This window comes from Carassius gibelio, chromosome A4 (assembly GCF_023724105.1).
Source record: "Carassius gibelio isolate Cgi1373 ecotype wild population from Czech Republic chromosome A4, carGib1.2-hapl.c, whole genome shotgun sequence".
NCBI classification, from domain to species: Eukaryota; Metazoa; Chordata; class Actinopteri; order Cypriniformes; family Cyprinidae; genus Carassius; species Carassius gibelio.
Window position 1 is genome coordinate 34,769,885 of NC_068374.1, and position 14,954 is coordinate 34,784,838.

General features: G+C 34.8%; 2 protein-coding genes across 15 annotated transcripts in view; one reads left to right on the top strand and one right to left on the bottom strand.

The window, feature by feature from the left end:
- Positions 1-7,318, top strand: part of LOC127979159 (fatty acyl-CoA reductase 1) — a 34,312-nt gene extending 26,994 nt beyond the window's left edge. The window contains exons 8-13 of the mRNA XM_052584374.1: positions 1,051-1,169; positions 1,294-1,361; positions 2,546-2,717; positions 3,975-4,104; positions 4,195-4,322; positions 5,145-7,318. Coding sequence (XP_052440334.1) covers positions 1,051-1,169; positions 1,294-1,361; positions 2,546-2,717; positions 3,975-4,104; positions 4,195-4,322; positions 5,145-5,307 — 780 coding nt within the window. The 3' untranslated portion in view covers positions 5,308-7,318. The remainder of the gene's footprint in view (positions 1-1,050; positions 1,170-1,293; positions 1,362-2,545; positions 2,718-3,974; positions 4,105-4,194; positions 4,323-5,144) is intronic.
- A 3,003-nt stretch (positions 7,319-10,321) lies between these two features.
- The window catches only part of LOC127979168 (B-cell receptor CD22), a 72,999-nt gene continuing 68,366 nt past the window's right edge, over positions 10,322-14,954 (bottom strand). For all 14 annotated transcript variants that reach the window (XM_052584516.1, XM_052584414.1, XM_052584448.1 and 11 more), the window contains 2 exons: positions 11,867-11,933; positions 10,322-11,786 (listed from right to left, as the gene is read on the bottom strand). In XM_052584516.1, coding sequence (XP_052440476.1) covers positions 11,445-11,786; positions 11,867-11,933 — 409 coding nt within the window. In that variant the 3' untranslated portion in view covers positions 10,322-11,444. The remainder of the gene's footprint in view (positions 11,787-11,866; positions 11,934-14,954) is intronic.

Consider the following 14,954-nt stretch of genomic DNA (forward strand, 5'->3'; position numbering starts at 1 on the left):
AGCTGATGGACTGCATGCTTTAGAAACAACCGTACTCTGATTGTTTCCTAATGCTTACACACACTTGAACCTGAAATAATCATTCATAAAATTCTGAATGGTGTACTGTGTTTACATGAATCTCGCGTCATAACAGCATTCTCAACTGAGGGGAAACATGACATGAGTCAGCCGGACGCACAAGCACTCTTTTACACTCTTCTTCATGAGCATTAAAGCGTGCAGATTAGAGCACCATTTGCTGAGAATCGATTACACAGGAATCGTGATGCATTCTGAAAGTCTAAGAATCGATCCATGAATAGATTCTGCATCGATTTGTTGTCCCATTCCTAATCTTAACCCCTTTAAAACTGACGTGAAGGGACTTCCTAAGAGCATGATCAAAACTCCTGTCACACAACATCTGCTCCATGCATTCTGTCCTCTGACTGATAGTTTAATGTTTTTATTAAATAAAAGGTATTTTAGAGTAATTGTGCATCAGAATTTCATCATATACTGTAAATATCAGCATCTGCAGCTAATTGCATTTTTTTGCTCTTTTTGAGCATGTTTTTTTCCCTGTATATTCTCACTATATCAGAATAAATGAGCCATTATAGCCTGATGGATCAAATATGATAAAACATTTTTTTTAAATATAGTTTTCTTTTTATATTTTTTGCTTTTGTTTCTTTTATATTGTAACTGTTCCATAAAAAAAAAAAGAAGATTTTTCTGACATTTATTTAATACGTCGGGCTAAATTATGATGGACGAACTAAACAGAGCTAAAGATTAAAATAGCCGTTTTAATGTGAAACTGAAATCAGAATCATGATGGCTTTTAAGTTGCATTGAAATCAATAAACAACAAGGTGTTTTAACGTACAGAAAAATGATTTTTCACCTCCTTGCATCACTCTCTGACCTCGCAGAAGATTGAAAGTGATGAAAACAATCTGTTCTGAATTAGTCTGTATTTCCTGAAGTCACGAAGCTGTTTCAGCCTCCCTCGGTTTGGCTCTTCTGAGAGCAGTGTGTGTGTGTGTGTGTGTCCCGGTGCAGGCTGGGAAGGGCATCCTGCGCACCATGAGAGCCAGTAATGACGCGGTGGCCGATCTGATTCCTGTGGACGTGGTGATAAACCTGACGCTGGCGGCCGGCTGGTACACCGCGGTGCACAGGTCAGCTTCACCCGGATGATTTGCTTATGTTAGATCAGCGGGAGATTAAACGGAGAATAATAGCATGAAAAACCCTCTGGGGATGTATTTGCATAAGCGGGAAATGTGTGTGTTTTTATTTCAGACCGAAAACTGTGCTTGTGTACAACTGCACCACCGGAGGCATTAACCCTTTCCACTGGGGCGAGATCGGTGCGTAGCATGCTTTTCTAACCTGTGTGAGCGAGTATATGGCTACTGCATACTATATACTGGATACTACACCGAAATAAAGGGGTTCGAGGCTCTTTGTTGCTTACAGTGTTACACACATGTGCACACACACAAACAACAACGAGTTCAGGTGTGTGTGTGTGTGTGTGTGTGCATGTTAAAAATTGAATACAGAATGTATGAAGAAATTAGAATAGGATTTACAGTGTTGTAGCATTTATTCAGATTTTTCACAAATTTGACAAATAAATTAGTTTTTAATGAAATGGTATTTTCCTGTTCCTTGAATTCTCAATCATTTGAAAACGTATATATTTTTTTGAAATATTATGCAGCGTACGATGATGAATGTTTGAACACATGTTATGGTTGGTATTGTATTAGATTGTGTTATTGTAATACATTAAAAAATTTAAATAAATAAAATAATTTCAAAGAAGTTGAAGTAACCTGTTGAATTAAACAAGGCAATTTAAAATTAGAAAGACTGAAATTGTAAAGTATTGTAACACTCATATATGTTTTTATTTTATTTTTTCATTAAAAAAAGCTTTTAACATAGTATGCATGTTAGAAACAGTAGATGCAAAAATAGCTTTTAAAATTCACAACTTATTTCAAAGAAGTGGCAAGAAACACATTACATTTTGAAGTAGAAAAACTGAATGAAATTTTTTAAAACGTATATTGTTTATATTTTACAATCCAATTAGAAAAGCATTTAATATAGTATGCAATAAATGTTTGAAACAGTATTATTGTTGCTGTTGCATGTTTAATTCCAGGTTGCATAACTTCTGGATCATTGAAAATACCAAAATAAAAAAAATAAAAAACAGTGTACATACTATTTTTTTTATGCAATATGGGATGCAATGGTAAATGTTAAATTAAGAGTATTATTGTCTCAGGTGTCTAGACTGATGTTTAAAATAAACTATAATTGCACACCGGACACAATGCAGTGCACAGAGTTTGAGTGCAGTGCATTGTGGGTCGCGGTACTCCTCACATTGAGTTCAGGTTGTTTCTCTGGGATCAGACTGTACTGTATGTGTGCGGCGTGAAGCTGTCAGCATCATCATGGGATCCCAGCCGTGACTCATGCTTCAGTAAACAGTAGTTTAACATTCATATTATACACCATAATGTTTGCTTTCCAGAGCATCACGTGATGTCCACGTTCAAGAGGAATCCTCTGGAGCAGGCTTTCCGTCGGCCGAACGCCAACATCACGTCCAATTACCTGATCAACCAGTACTGGACCCTCGTGAGCCACAAGTTCCCCGCGCTCCTCTACGACCTGATCCTGCGACTGTCCGGACAGAAACCACAGTGAGCACAAACAGTGACCCTATACTGATCTGATCACATAACACGTCTGTTATATCTTATCATCTAATCACTCGAATGTTTGGGGTTTAGGAAGACTTATCAGTGTTTTTTGTTTTCTACAGTATGTGAATATATTGTAAACTGTAATTTATTTTCTGTGATGCTCCGCTGTATTTTCAGCATCATTCCTCCAGTCTTCAGTGTCACATGATCTTCAGAAATCAGAATAATATGATGATTTACTTCTCAAGAAACATGATTATTATTATCAATGTTGAAAACAGTTTTGCTGCACAATATTTTAGTGGAAACAGAGATTTTTTTTCAGGATTCATTGATAAATTCATTTTTTTAATTTTATTTATGAATGCCTTTTGATAATGCATCCTTTCTGAATAAATCTTATTGACCCCAAAACTTTTCAATAATAACATATTTTTGTTTTATAGAAGTAAAAATTTAATATCTGTAGAAAAACAAATCATTAGAAAAATTGCATGTTTTGTATTATATTATATTATATTATATTAGTTATATTATTGAAATAACAGAAATATCTATAGAAATTAGAAACTAAAAAACATTAATATATAAATAGAAATATTATTATATTATTAATTTAATATATTTCCATGTTATATTATGATTCTTAATATTAATAATTAACATATATTATAAACCTAATATCTATGAAAATGAGAAAACAATATTGTGCTAATATATAAATCGTATACTTAATATGCATTTATGATTATTCAAATTTGTAACTTATGTTGTTTAAAACATTATTATTTTTGTTATATTATAGAGATAAATATCTATAGAAATTTGAAAAATGCATGTATTGTTAACACATGAATAGAAATATCAGTAATTATTTTATTACTATTGATATGATTTTTTTTTTTTCGGACTAGAAGTCGCACCTGAGTATAAGTCGCATTAGTCCAAAAATACGTCATGACGAGGAAAAAAACATATATAAGTCGCACTGACTGGACTGTGTCACATTTGTTTAGATCCAAGAACCAATAGAAAACATTACCGTCTCCAGCCACGAGAGGGCGCTCTATGTCTTCAGTGTAGACTACAGGAGAACTGAGCAGTATTAGAGCGCCCTCTGGTGGCTGGAGACGGTAATGTTTTCTCTTAGTTCATATAATTTATTATGTGTTATATTACTGAAATAAAATCCATCTGAACAGATATCTATGAACATGTGATTGTCATTAAGTGTTCGTGTCTGTGTTCGTTCAGGATGATGCGTATTTTCAACCGTCTGCACAAAGCCATCGGTCTCCTGGAGTACTTCAGCAGTCAGGACTGGGAGTGGAACTCAGACAACATGAACATGCTGATGAACCAGCTGAGCGCCGAGGACAGGAGGGTACGACACACACACACACACACACACACACACACTGACACACACACACACACACTGATACCATCTGAATTCTTCCTCGTGATCTTTCAGACCTTCAACTTTGACGTCCGTCAGCTGAACTGGCCCGAGTACATCGAGAACTACTGTATCGGCACCAAGAAGTACGTTCTGAACGAGGACATGTCTGACATCCCGGCGGCCAGACAGCACCTGAGGAAGTACGTCACCTGACACACACACACACTGAATCCAGACGTCTGCTCTACAGCTGAGAGTTTAAACTTATTCATTCCTTAACCAAAACGTTTGGAAGGTAGTGTATATTATATAGAAATTAAATATCTGTAGAAGAATTTTTTTTTTTTTTTTGTTATGATACACTATATAAATTTTTTTATGGATTTAATACACTCTTGCAGATTAAAATCATTCTTACTGTCATATAGTATACTATATTGTATTATATTAATAACAAAATATATTTATAGAAAAATTAGAAATTAGAAATTGAGACAAAATGCAGAAATAGAAAAATTATTATTAATTATATTGTTATAAATGTATTATGACCGTATTTACGGTCACTTTTAAAAGATTTTATGTATCTAATGTATCCTTGCTGATTAAAACAATTTTTTACTGTTTTATATATATATATCTGCACAAATATAAATTGGAAAAATAAGACAAAATAGCATGTTTTGGAAACAAATAGAAAAAGTATATATTATTATATTATAAATATATGAAAATGGAGAATAAAAAAGTATTGAAACCAGAAATTATAAAAAAAACATGATTTTTGCATTAATTTAAAAGATATGAATTATTACTTTTTAATAATTGATTATATCATTAACATGTAAAAAAAAATATATATATAAAAACTGATTCTATCATTAACATATAATATCATACAAATTATAATATTTTTTTTATATCATATAAAAAAAAAAAAAAAACACTGCAGCCTGTCCATAGAGAAGATGGTCAGGAAGAGTGTTGGGTGTTTCACTGAATTCTTGATCCTCTGTTCACAGGCTGAGAAACATCCGATACACGTTCAACACGCTGCTGCTGGTCTTCATCTGGCGCGTCTTCATCGCTCGCTCTCAGATGGCCAGGAACATCTGGTACTTCGTCGTGAGTCTGTGCTTCAAGTTCCTGTCCTACTTCAGGGCTTCCAGCACTCTGACCCAATGACCGGAGCGACAGGAAGTGTGTGTCCTCGTCCTCCGAGCACTTCCTCCTCCAGAGCGTCTTCAGCCGTTCTCACACACACACACACACACACACACACAGGTGTTGCTTTAGCTTTCCTTACCGACCACTCATCGCACTCCATTCCTCCATATCATGTTTTTAAAGATGTCCTCTTTTATAAAGACTATCATTAACACTGATTATATATGCAATGCATTTTACGATATTTCTCTTTTATATTCTCATCGCCATCTGAAATCCAGAGACACTGCCTTTGTGTCTCCTGAGGATTTTAGCCTTCTCGACTCCAGACTTCTCTTTGTGAGCGTGTGTTGGTCTTTGAATGGTTCTGATACCATGCAATCAAGCCGGAAACTCTTTCAGTTGGTGTTTTGTGTGTTTTATTCTTCTTTAGTTTGCTGCGTTCAGAGGGAAAAGCCTGTGAACGGTAACAGATCTGATCTGCTTTTATAACATTTTTTGCCAAGTCGTCGCTTGCTCAGCTGTATATCCTCCAGTTTAATCAGAAACACTCAAAATCAAAAGAGAAAAAAAGTCTATTCATAAAGAAAATGCAGCCTATTTTTAATGAAATAAAATAGTTCCTAAAAGCGAAGACAATTAAGCACTTCTGCCACCAAATTGAATGCATTTTTAATGCATAGAATTATTCCAAATGTCAATTCTCATTACTGTAATAGTGCTTTTACATTACTGTAAAAATAAATACTGTATATTATTACATTTCAAATATTAAATACATTTGTATTTAGAAATTAATACGAAATGTTATTATATATAATAACATTATATATAATGTATAATTTATACATTATATAAAAATGTATTATATATAATAAATTTTTTATTTTCTAATAATTCAATTAAAAAATATTAAAATATAAAATGACATTTTTTTCCACATTTCTTTGAATTATGACATCCTGGTTTTATGTTTGTAAATGTTTCTGTTGTAGAGCAGAGAGACACAGTTTAGCGTCAGACTCTTTCTGCGAGTGTTGGATGAGGATATTTCTGTCTGGAGACAGACGTAAGATAGTTTCAACAGTCTGTAAATATTCTAGCTATTTAAATATATTCTTTTTCAGATGATATACATACCAAAAATGTACAAATGTATATTTGCGAGGATGAATCAGACGGCTGGTTAAGATTAAGAACATTATTTCCGGAAATGATTGAGTGCTTCCAATATTTTTTTTGAAGAAAACCGAAAAGTGAAGTAAAAAGCGTGGAGTGTTTTAGGTGTACTGAGCACTGTTTAAAGTGCTCTGAAACCGTCCCTCACAAAGCTTTCAATCTCTGACTGTGGTAGTTTCTATGCAGCACAACCTGTGCTTCTTCCTTCTAGAAACTTGTCTAGCTTATTAGCGTTTGCTTTTTACCTTTCTGACGCACTTTTATTTATGTTTGCTTGTCAGATGAACCAAAACGAGTGCATTTAATGAATCTTGTACTGCACCAGCGGGTGAATATCAAACTTCATCAAACGTCTTACAGCATCGCGATCAATCGACACTATTTGAGGATCTCATGAATGGACATTTTTCTACACTCCTCTGGTGGTCTATTGCCAAAATGTATTTCTAAACCACCGTTTCTAAGACATGTCTGCTCTCTGTTGTCCATCTTTTGTATCTTGCACACAGTATTCATGTTCAGCAGTAACCGCACGTCTTCCTCGGCTCGTTTGGCAGTAGTGGAGCGATTACTTTAGATGATTTGAGATGATTTTTCTCTTGCACGTTATGAGTCTCAGTAGAGAAAGCACACGCACACAAATCTCCTCTTAGAGCATTCCAGACATGAAAAACAGCCATTTTTCTGAGAAACAAACACCTTATGTCTTAACAATAGCAACTCTTTGTTTTCAGCCAAGCTGCGCTTTCAAATGAAGCTTCTACTGCCAACCTGATCTTTACAGTCTCAAGCGTTTGTGATGTTTGTACAGATGAGGGGATTGAGCTGCATTGGGTTTGCTGTACAATGAGTTTTTTTAAAGAAAAGTCCACTACTGAAACATTTCTTTCTTTACATGAGATTTTCACAGGAGTGGCTGACATGGGTTTTGACCTTCCTTTACTCAACATTTGTCTCCATGATGTTTGTTACGGTCGAGGTCCTTGAATGAAAAACTGTACTTTGATAAATCCTGTGCTTGACCGGTTGTTTAAAAAATAAAGTAAAAATAAACTGAAAAAAGTTTATGACCAAGTTCCTGGTCGTCTTCATCTTTCATTTCACCATACTATGAACCAATATCAACACAAACATGAAATAATATTTAGATTTGGTTTTCAGTGTTTTATGTTCTGGGTCTTGAAATGATGTGATTTGTAGGACAAGTCCCAACCACTTTTAAAGACCAATGATACTGGACCCATCCACTTTTATCATCTCTAGTTCAGCGCATATATCTGTGGACTTTTTTAGAGCACCGTCAGTAAAATCCATTCCACTTGACTCGTTCAGAGTCCATATAAAGTAAACTGTGTTTTCAGTACTCGTTGTCTTTTGCACTCCTGCGACACAGTAAGGATCTCAGCATCTCTGTTGTTCAGCTGCTGTGTCAATTTTTAGAAACCTGGCCAGGAATGTGGTAACAGTTTTGGGGTACAAAAGCAATTGTTTAATTAAAAGTAGTTGGTTTTTTTGGTTGGGGGGGCACCTACATTTTTTTTTTGTGCTTCAATGAACATGCCTGGAAAGTTTCAATGCTGCTCTGAGGTGCGTATTAAATCTCTTATGGTTATGAGGTTAATTTCCATTGTGATATTAAAAAAAAATCAATTTGACCTGCATATTTTATATAAAGGCAGGCGCACAGACAAAAAAAAAATGTATGTGTGTACATATACACTTTATATATGTAACAAATGTTTAGGCAATAGTGGTAGCACTTTATTTTACAGTCCTGTTCCCCATGTACATACTATGTACTTATTATAGTAATTAAAATAACTATGTAATAACTAGGTACTAACCCTGAACCTACCCCTAAACCTAACCCTACCCCATGTAGTTACCTTGTATTACCAGAACTTTCTTAGATAAATACAATGTAAGTACACTATAAGTACATGTTAGTACACGTACTGTAAAATAAAGTGCAACCGCAATAGTTATTACAGGTTTTTTTTTTTTTTTTTTTACAAATAATTACAAACAGACAGCAGCACACTGAAATAAACAGTTTTGAAATTCTTGTAAAATATTCTCCCCCCAAAAAAACTTTATTTACAGTGATTTTGTAAATTATTACTATTATATTATTATTTTATATAGCGTAAATGCTTCCGCTTTGGCACTGTTTTTGGAATGGATGCCACTGAATAAACAGCTTTTCAGAGGAAACAACAGTACTTTTAGATTGAACTAGGTGGGATTCAGTTTAGGGCACGTTTCATTCATTCCTATCCGTAAACGCAAACGGCGAGTGAGCGTTGCACAGCTCTAATTTAAATTTAATGACGTCAAGGCTGTAATGTGATTGGTAATAAAGCTATGTAATAAAGACACACGTGATCCAGGAAGACCGTTAAGCTACCGTTACTCCCAGAGCAGACGTTTGGAAAAAGAAACATTTATTCGTCTTTACCATCAGAGTGATTCTGAAACTGATATTTCAAGGTAAAAAAACTTATATACATTTACTTTCACATCAAATTAAATTGTATTTTGATGCTTAAACCGTAGCTCTGAACTTATCTTTAACTTTAAGCACATGTAACTTTACAGTCTTTCAGAAAACAGGCTAATTTTTGATTGACTGTACAGTACATTAAAATATAGCATAAGGATATTATTCCACGAACTGGTGGTAAACGAATTGGCTTGTGTTCGTTCATTTTGAAGTGTGGTTTGGTCAGGATCTGAACCTAGCAGATTAAAATATAAAGCTTGGACACAACTTCCGGTTTCAAGAAAACTGCTCATGTCCAAACGATATAATCTTGGAGTTTGAGGTGTAAAACCTTGTATCTAAGGTTAGATGGCAGCAGAGAAAGACCGAGTTTAGCCATTCAGATCATATGAGCTGTTTATGATATTTAATAAACTTCAAAGTCCGTCAGGATGGATTTAAGCTAAATGTGATTCTTGAATATTTATGTGTTAATATCAAAATCATTCATGATTACCACAGGATGAATCTACACGTGAATAAGAAAGTACCTGCATGTATATAAGACATAAACTATAAAAACAGGTTTAAGATCATTAATATGTGCTCCCGGGTAAGTGGTTTAAACCCTCATTCATTCGTCTGAATGTTTCCTGTTTTGCACTTCTCCTCTAATTCTTTTAGGAAACAGGTTACCAAAATTATAATTTGGGTGTTTCACTTCTTCGGTGCGTTTAGCCTTTGAATAGCTCACATTAGCAGTGTCTTTGTGATGATTGGTGACATGATAACAGGGGTTGCCTGTATTCTGAGACAAATTGTTCTGCAATTTCACCTGCCATTAGATTTTAAAGTAGCCAAAAGTTGACATAAGTCAGAGATAATCACTGGCACCACTTAATTTTACTGTTGTCTTTATTTAATCAAAACAATGACATCACAATGCATATTAAAATTACTTCCTCACAGAAACTAAATATAATGAACAAATTTAAATTTTTCCTTTAATGCGATTTGCACTGTGAAAAGCACTATACAAATAAACTTGAAATGAATCATTTAAATTAGAAAATAGCTTTCACAGATATTTGTCAAAGCTGTCAAATGTTTATAAAAACATTTATAGAATCAAGTTATATCAGTCTTAATCTTGAAATGTGTATTATTTACATTTACATTTAATCATTTAGCAGACGCTTTTATCCAAAGCGACTTACAACTGAGAACAATAGAAGCAATCAGACCAATGAGAGAACAACAACAGTATACAAGTGCCATGACAAGTCTCAGTTAGTCTAAAACAGAACCTGTAGCAAGGTTTTCCCCTTTTTTAAGGATGGCACCACAAGGGCACATAAGTTTGAACTAGTGAGTTTAGGTATATTGGTGCCATGCCAGTGGTCGTCTTGGCAAGCATCAGTACCTTGGATCTGATGTGGCTACTGGTAGCCAATGTAATCTGATGAGGAGAAGAGTAACGTGAGCTGTTTTTGGCTCATTGAAGACAACCCTCGCTGCTGCAATCTGGATCAGTTGCAGAGGCTTGACAGTACATGCAGGAAGGTCCGCCAGGAAAGCATTACAATAGTCCAGTCTGGAGAAAACAAAAGCTTGGACAAGAAGTTTGGTGGCTTGCTCTGAAAGGAAGGGTCTAATCTTCCTAATGTTGTATAAGGCAAACCTGCAGGACCGGGTCGTTGTAGCAATATGGTCTGTGAAGCTTAATTGATGATCCATCACAACTCCTTTCTGGCTGTCCTTGAAGGAGTTATGGTTGACAAACCCTGCTGTATTGAGAAGTTGTGATGAAAAGATGGGTTAGCTTGAACCACCACCATTTCTGTCTCAGTAAGGTTGAGCTGAAGGCGATGGTCATTCATCCAGCTAGAAATGTAAGACAAGGCTGCAATGCAAGCAGCTACCGTCAGATCATCTGGTTGGAATGAGAAGTAGAATTGAGTGTCATCAGCATAGCATAGGAAAAGCCATGCTTCTGAATGACAGATCCTAATGATGTCATGTAGATGGAGAAGAGAAGTGGTCCAAGTACTGAGCCTTGAGGAACCCCAGTAGCACCCAGTATTATTAATAGAGATTGTAGACTATTGTTTCTTCAGAAACATTGGATAAATTTGATGCACATCTCTTAAAACACAACTGATAATTATAAATTTAATTTAAAAAAAAAAGTAAAAATAGACATAAAAATAAATATATTTTGAATAGGAAATAAAATACATTGCTGTATAATAAAATACAATTGTAAAAATAAATTATGCAGCTCCTTCTGGGAAACTCCTTTTTTTTTTTAAAGTGGTTTGTGTGTTAAAGTGTGACACCAGAAGAAGCTGACAGTGTTCACAAAATAAATGTGTGACACAAACAACACTCTGAGGTCAAGTACATTTTCCATTGCTGATCTGGTAAGAAAAATGCATGAATGAACTTTTGACCCCTTTTTTTATAGACTTCTCTAGATTCTCAAAGATTAAACTTAGCACTTCTGTCTGTAGCGATGGTTTGTGTTTTCATAAATCACGTCTTCTGATGCCGGTGAGGATGTGTCTGTGATCTTTGCTGTCATGTGTGTTTTTTTGGGCTCTGTCTCAGATGTTGAGGCGTTGTTCTCTGTGTCTGTGGCTCCTGCAGGACGCCGTCGGATTGCAGCGTATTCACTGGTCAGCGAGGCAAGGCCCATGATCTCTCCTGACGGCGGGTCAGCATTTGTGAAGTCGATGGAGGAATAATGAAGAGATTCAGGTGCACTCGGTGCTGTGGATGACATCATGCCTTTATTGGCGTAAACAGACTCACTGTCATTATCCAGAGAAACGGCCTGATGGAGAAGAAACGGTAAAAATGAGTGAAGATCTGCTGAACGACTGACTGTAATGTTTTTGAGAATGAATAACTCACTGTTTGAGTCAGAATGAATCCAGATGTCTCATCTTGTGTGGTTTCTGAAGATTTTTCTTTCCTTCTTCTGAAAAACATATTTTTAGATCTTTGAAAAATTGATGCTTATATAAAATGTAAATCAGAATCACAAATCCTCCTTGTGGTGAAGCTAAAAATAGGTGAAGTCTCATCAGAGCAATGTGTGATACAGGATTATTATAGTTAACTTAAACTACAACCAAAAAAATTAAAAAGAAGTCTTAAGTCTATGTTTTATTTCAGCATGTTTCTGAAAAAACGATTTCACTTAGTTTAACTGTAGAACTGAAATTAAAACTGACATGAAAATAAATAATAAAAAAGAAACTGTATAGACAAATTAACACACATATATAACCAAAAACTAAATTACTAAAACATTATTTAATATGATAATATAACAATAAACTGATTTAAAATATTAAAAAAGTGATACTAAAATAACTTAATATATCAAGTTTAAAGTTTAATTAATTTAACTGTACTAAATGGCAATACAATTTAAAAAATACACAAAATTACTAAAACTTAGGATTTTATTTTAATACTATTTTACATTAGTTTTATACAATTTGTTGTGTTTTTGTAATATTTATGAGTTAAATTTGATTTTTATTCGTTTTAGTTTAAAGTTATTTCAGTAAAATTATTTGTATTTTATTACATGGCTCTGTGAAATACTTGATTCTGATTAGTCAGTCACGACACAGGTATGCTATCCCTAGATAACAACTGGTAAATGCTGATAACACAGGCTCATCCGGGTAACAGCAGTCTGTGCTGCTGTTAGTGCTATTTGATCTTAGTGCTGCATTAAACACTATTGACCACAACATTCTTTTGCATAGACTAATAAACTTTGTTGGCATTAATGGAAGTGCATGGTTTAAATCGTACTTATATGACCACCATCAATTTGTAGCAGTAAATGAAGACGTACAATATTGATCACAAGTGCAATATGGAGAACCTCAAGGCTCAGTACTAGGGCCGTTACTCTTCATGCTTTACATGTTTCCCTTAGGAGATATAATCAGGGAACATGGTGTTAGCTTTCACTGTTATGCTGATGATACTTACCTCTATATGTCTTTGTGGCGTGGTGTAACATACCAATTTGAAAAACTAACGGAATACATAGTCAATATGGATGACAAGTAATTTTTACTGCTAAATTCTAAAAAAACAGAGGTGTTAATTATTGGACCTAAAAACTTGCCATGTAATGACCTAGAACGCTGTCTAAGACTTGATGGCTGCTGTGTCAATTCTTCCTCATCAGCTAGGAACCTATGTGTGCTATTTGATAGCAATCTTTCCTTAGAAAGCCACGTTTCTAGCATTTGTAGAACTGCATTTTTCCATCTCAAAAATATGTCTAAATTATGACCCATGCGCTTATTGTGAAATGCAGAAAGGTTAATCCATGTGTTAATGACCTCAAGGTTAGATTATTGTAATGCTTTATTGGGTGGTTGTTCTGCACGCTTAATAAACAAACTACAGTTAGTCCAAAATGCAGCAGCTAGAGTTCTTACTAGAACCAGGACCATATATGACCATATTAGCCCTGTTCTGTCCACACTGCACAGGCTCTGGTATAGATTTAAAAATCTTGCTTATTACTTATAAAGCCCTGAATGGTTTAGCACCTCAGTATTTGAACAGGTTCTTTTTACATTATAATCCTCCACATTTGCTGCGCTCTCAAAATTCTCAAAACGTAATTTGATAATACCTACAATATCAAAATCAACTGCGGGCAGAAGATCTGTCACTCTGTCACCAATGGAGTTTTGATTCATTAACGCTGTCACCTCTGGCTTGCTTAGTTGGGTTCATTTCATCTACAGCGATATCTTCGACTTGATTGCAAATAAATGCAAAGACACTATTTAAACTGAACAGAGATGACATAACTGAATTCAATGATGATGATCATTTTGCATTATTGAGACACTGTTTTCCTAATGAATGTTGTTCAGTTGCTTTGACGCAATGTATTTTGTTTAAAGCGCTATATAAATAAAGGTGAATTGACTTGACTTGACTTCCTATTTAGTGCCTAAATAATAGGAATAACCTACTTAATTTTGTTCGGGAGGCAGTCAAACTCTTGCAGTTTAAATCTAGATTAAAGACCCATCTTTTAACCTGGCTTACACATAACAAACTAATATGCTTCTAATATCCAAATCCCAAATCCATTAAAGGATCTTAGGCGTCATTAATTAGGTAAACCAGAACCGGGAACCCTTCCCATAACACCCGATGTACTTGCTACATAGTAAGAGGAATGGCATCTACGCTAATATTAGTCTGTTTCTCTCTTATTCTGTCTCATTCTGTCACCGATGGAGTTTCGGTTCCTTGCCGCTGTCGCCTCTGGCTTGCTTAGTTGGCAACACTTCATTTACAGCGATATCTTTGACTTGATTGCAAATTATCGCACTGATACTATTTAAATTGAACTGAGCTTAATGATGACATCACTGAATTCAATGATGAACTGCCTTTAACTGTCATTTTGCATTATTGACACACTGTTTTCCTAATTAATGTTGTTCAGTTGCTTTGAAAGAATTTTTTTTGTTTAAAGCCCTATATAAAAAAAGGTAACTTCACTGTACTCTTGCTAGGAACAGTTTTTCTTGGTGAAAGCTTTGCGTTTGTGTAGCTAATCAAATATTAAAACTCTGTGGTGTATGGTGTACAATTATTTAATTATGTCATCCTGGTATTGCGAACTCACTCTTGTTTCGTTCAAACGCAGCTGCTGCCATTTTGCTATGATTGTTTTGTATGCTGTAATGGATTATAAGATGACTAGCAGACTGGTAAGATTTTAAAACATTTACATTTTTTATTGCCTTGATTATTTATGTGGTGAAATGTTCTGTAATAAGTGGGTTTACTGCACAGTCTCCCTTAAATGTCCGTCTAGTTTGAACTTGCTGCTTACTCGCAACTGCTGTGTTCATGGAAACTTTGAGTTCAAATATTTCAACTCAAATCAATATTACGTGTCTAATTATTTACTTTAGTTTATTGAGTTTAGCTTTATCTC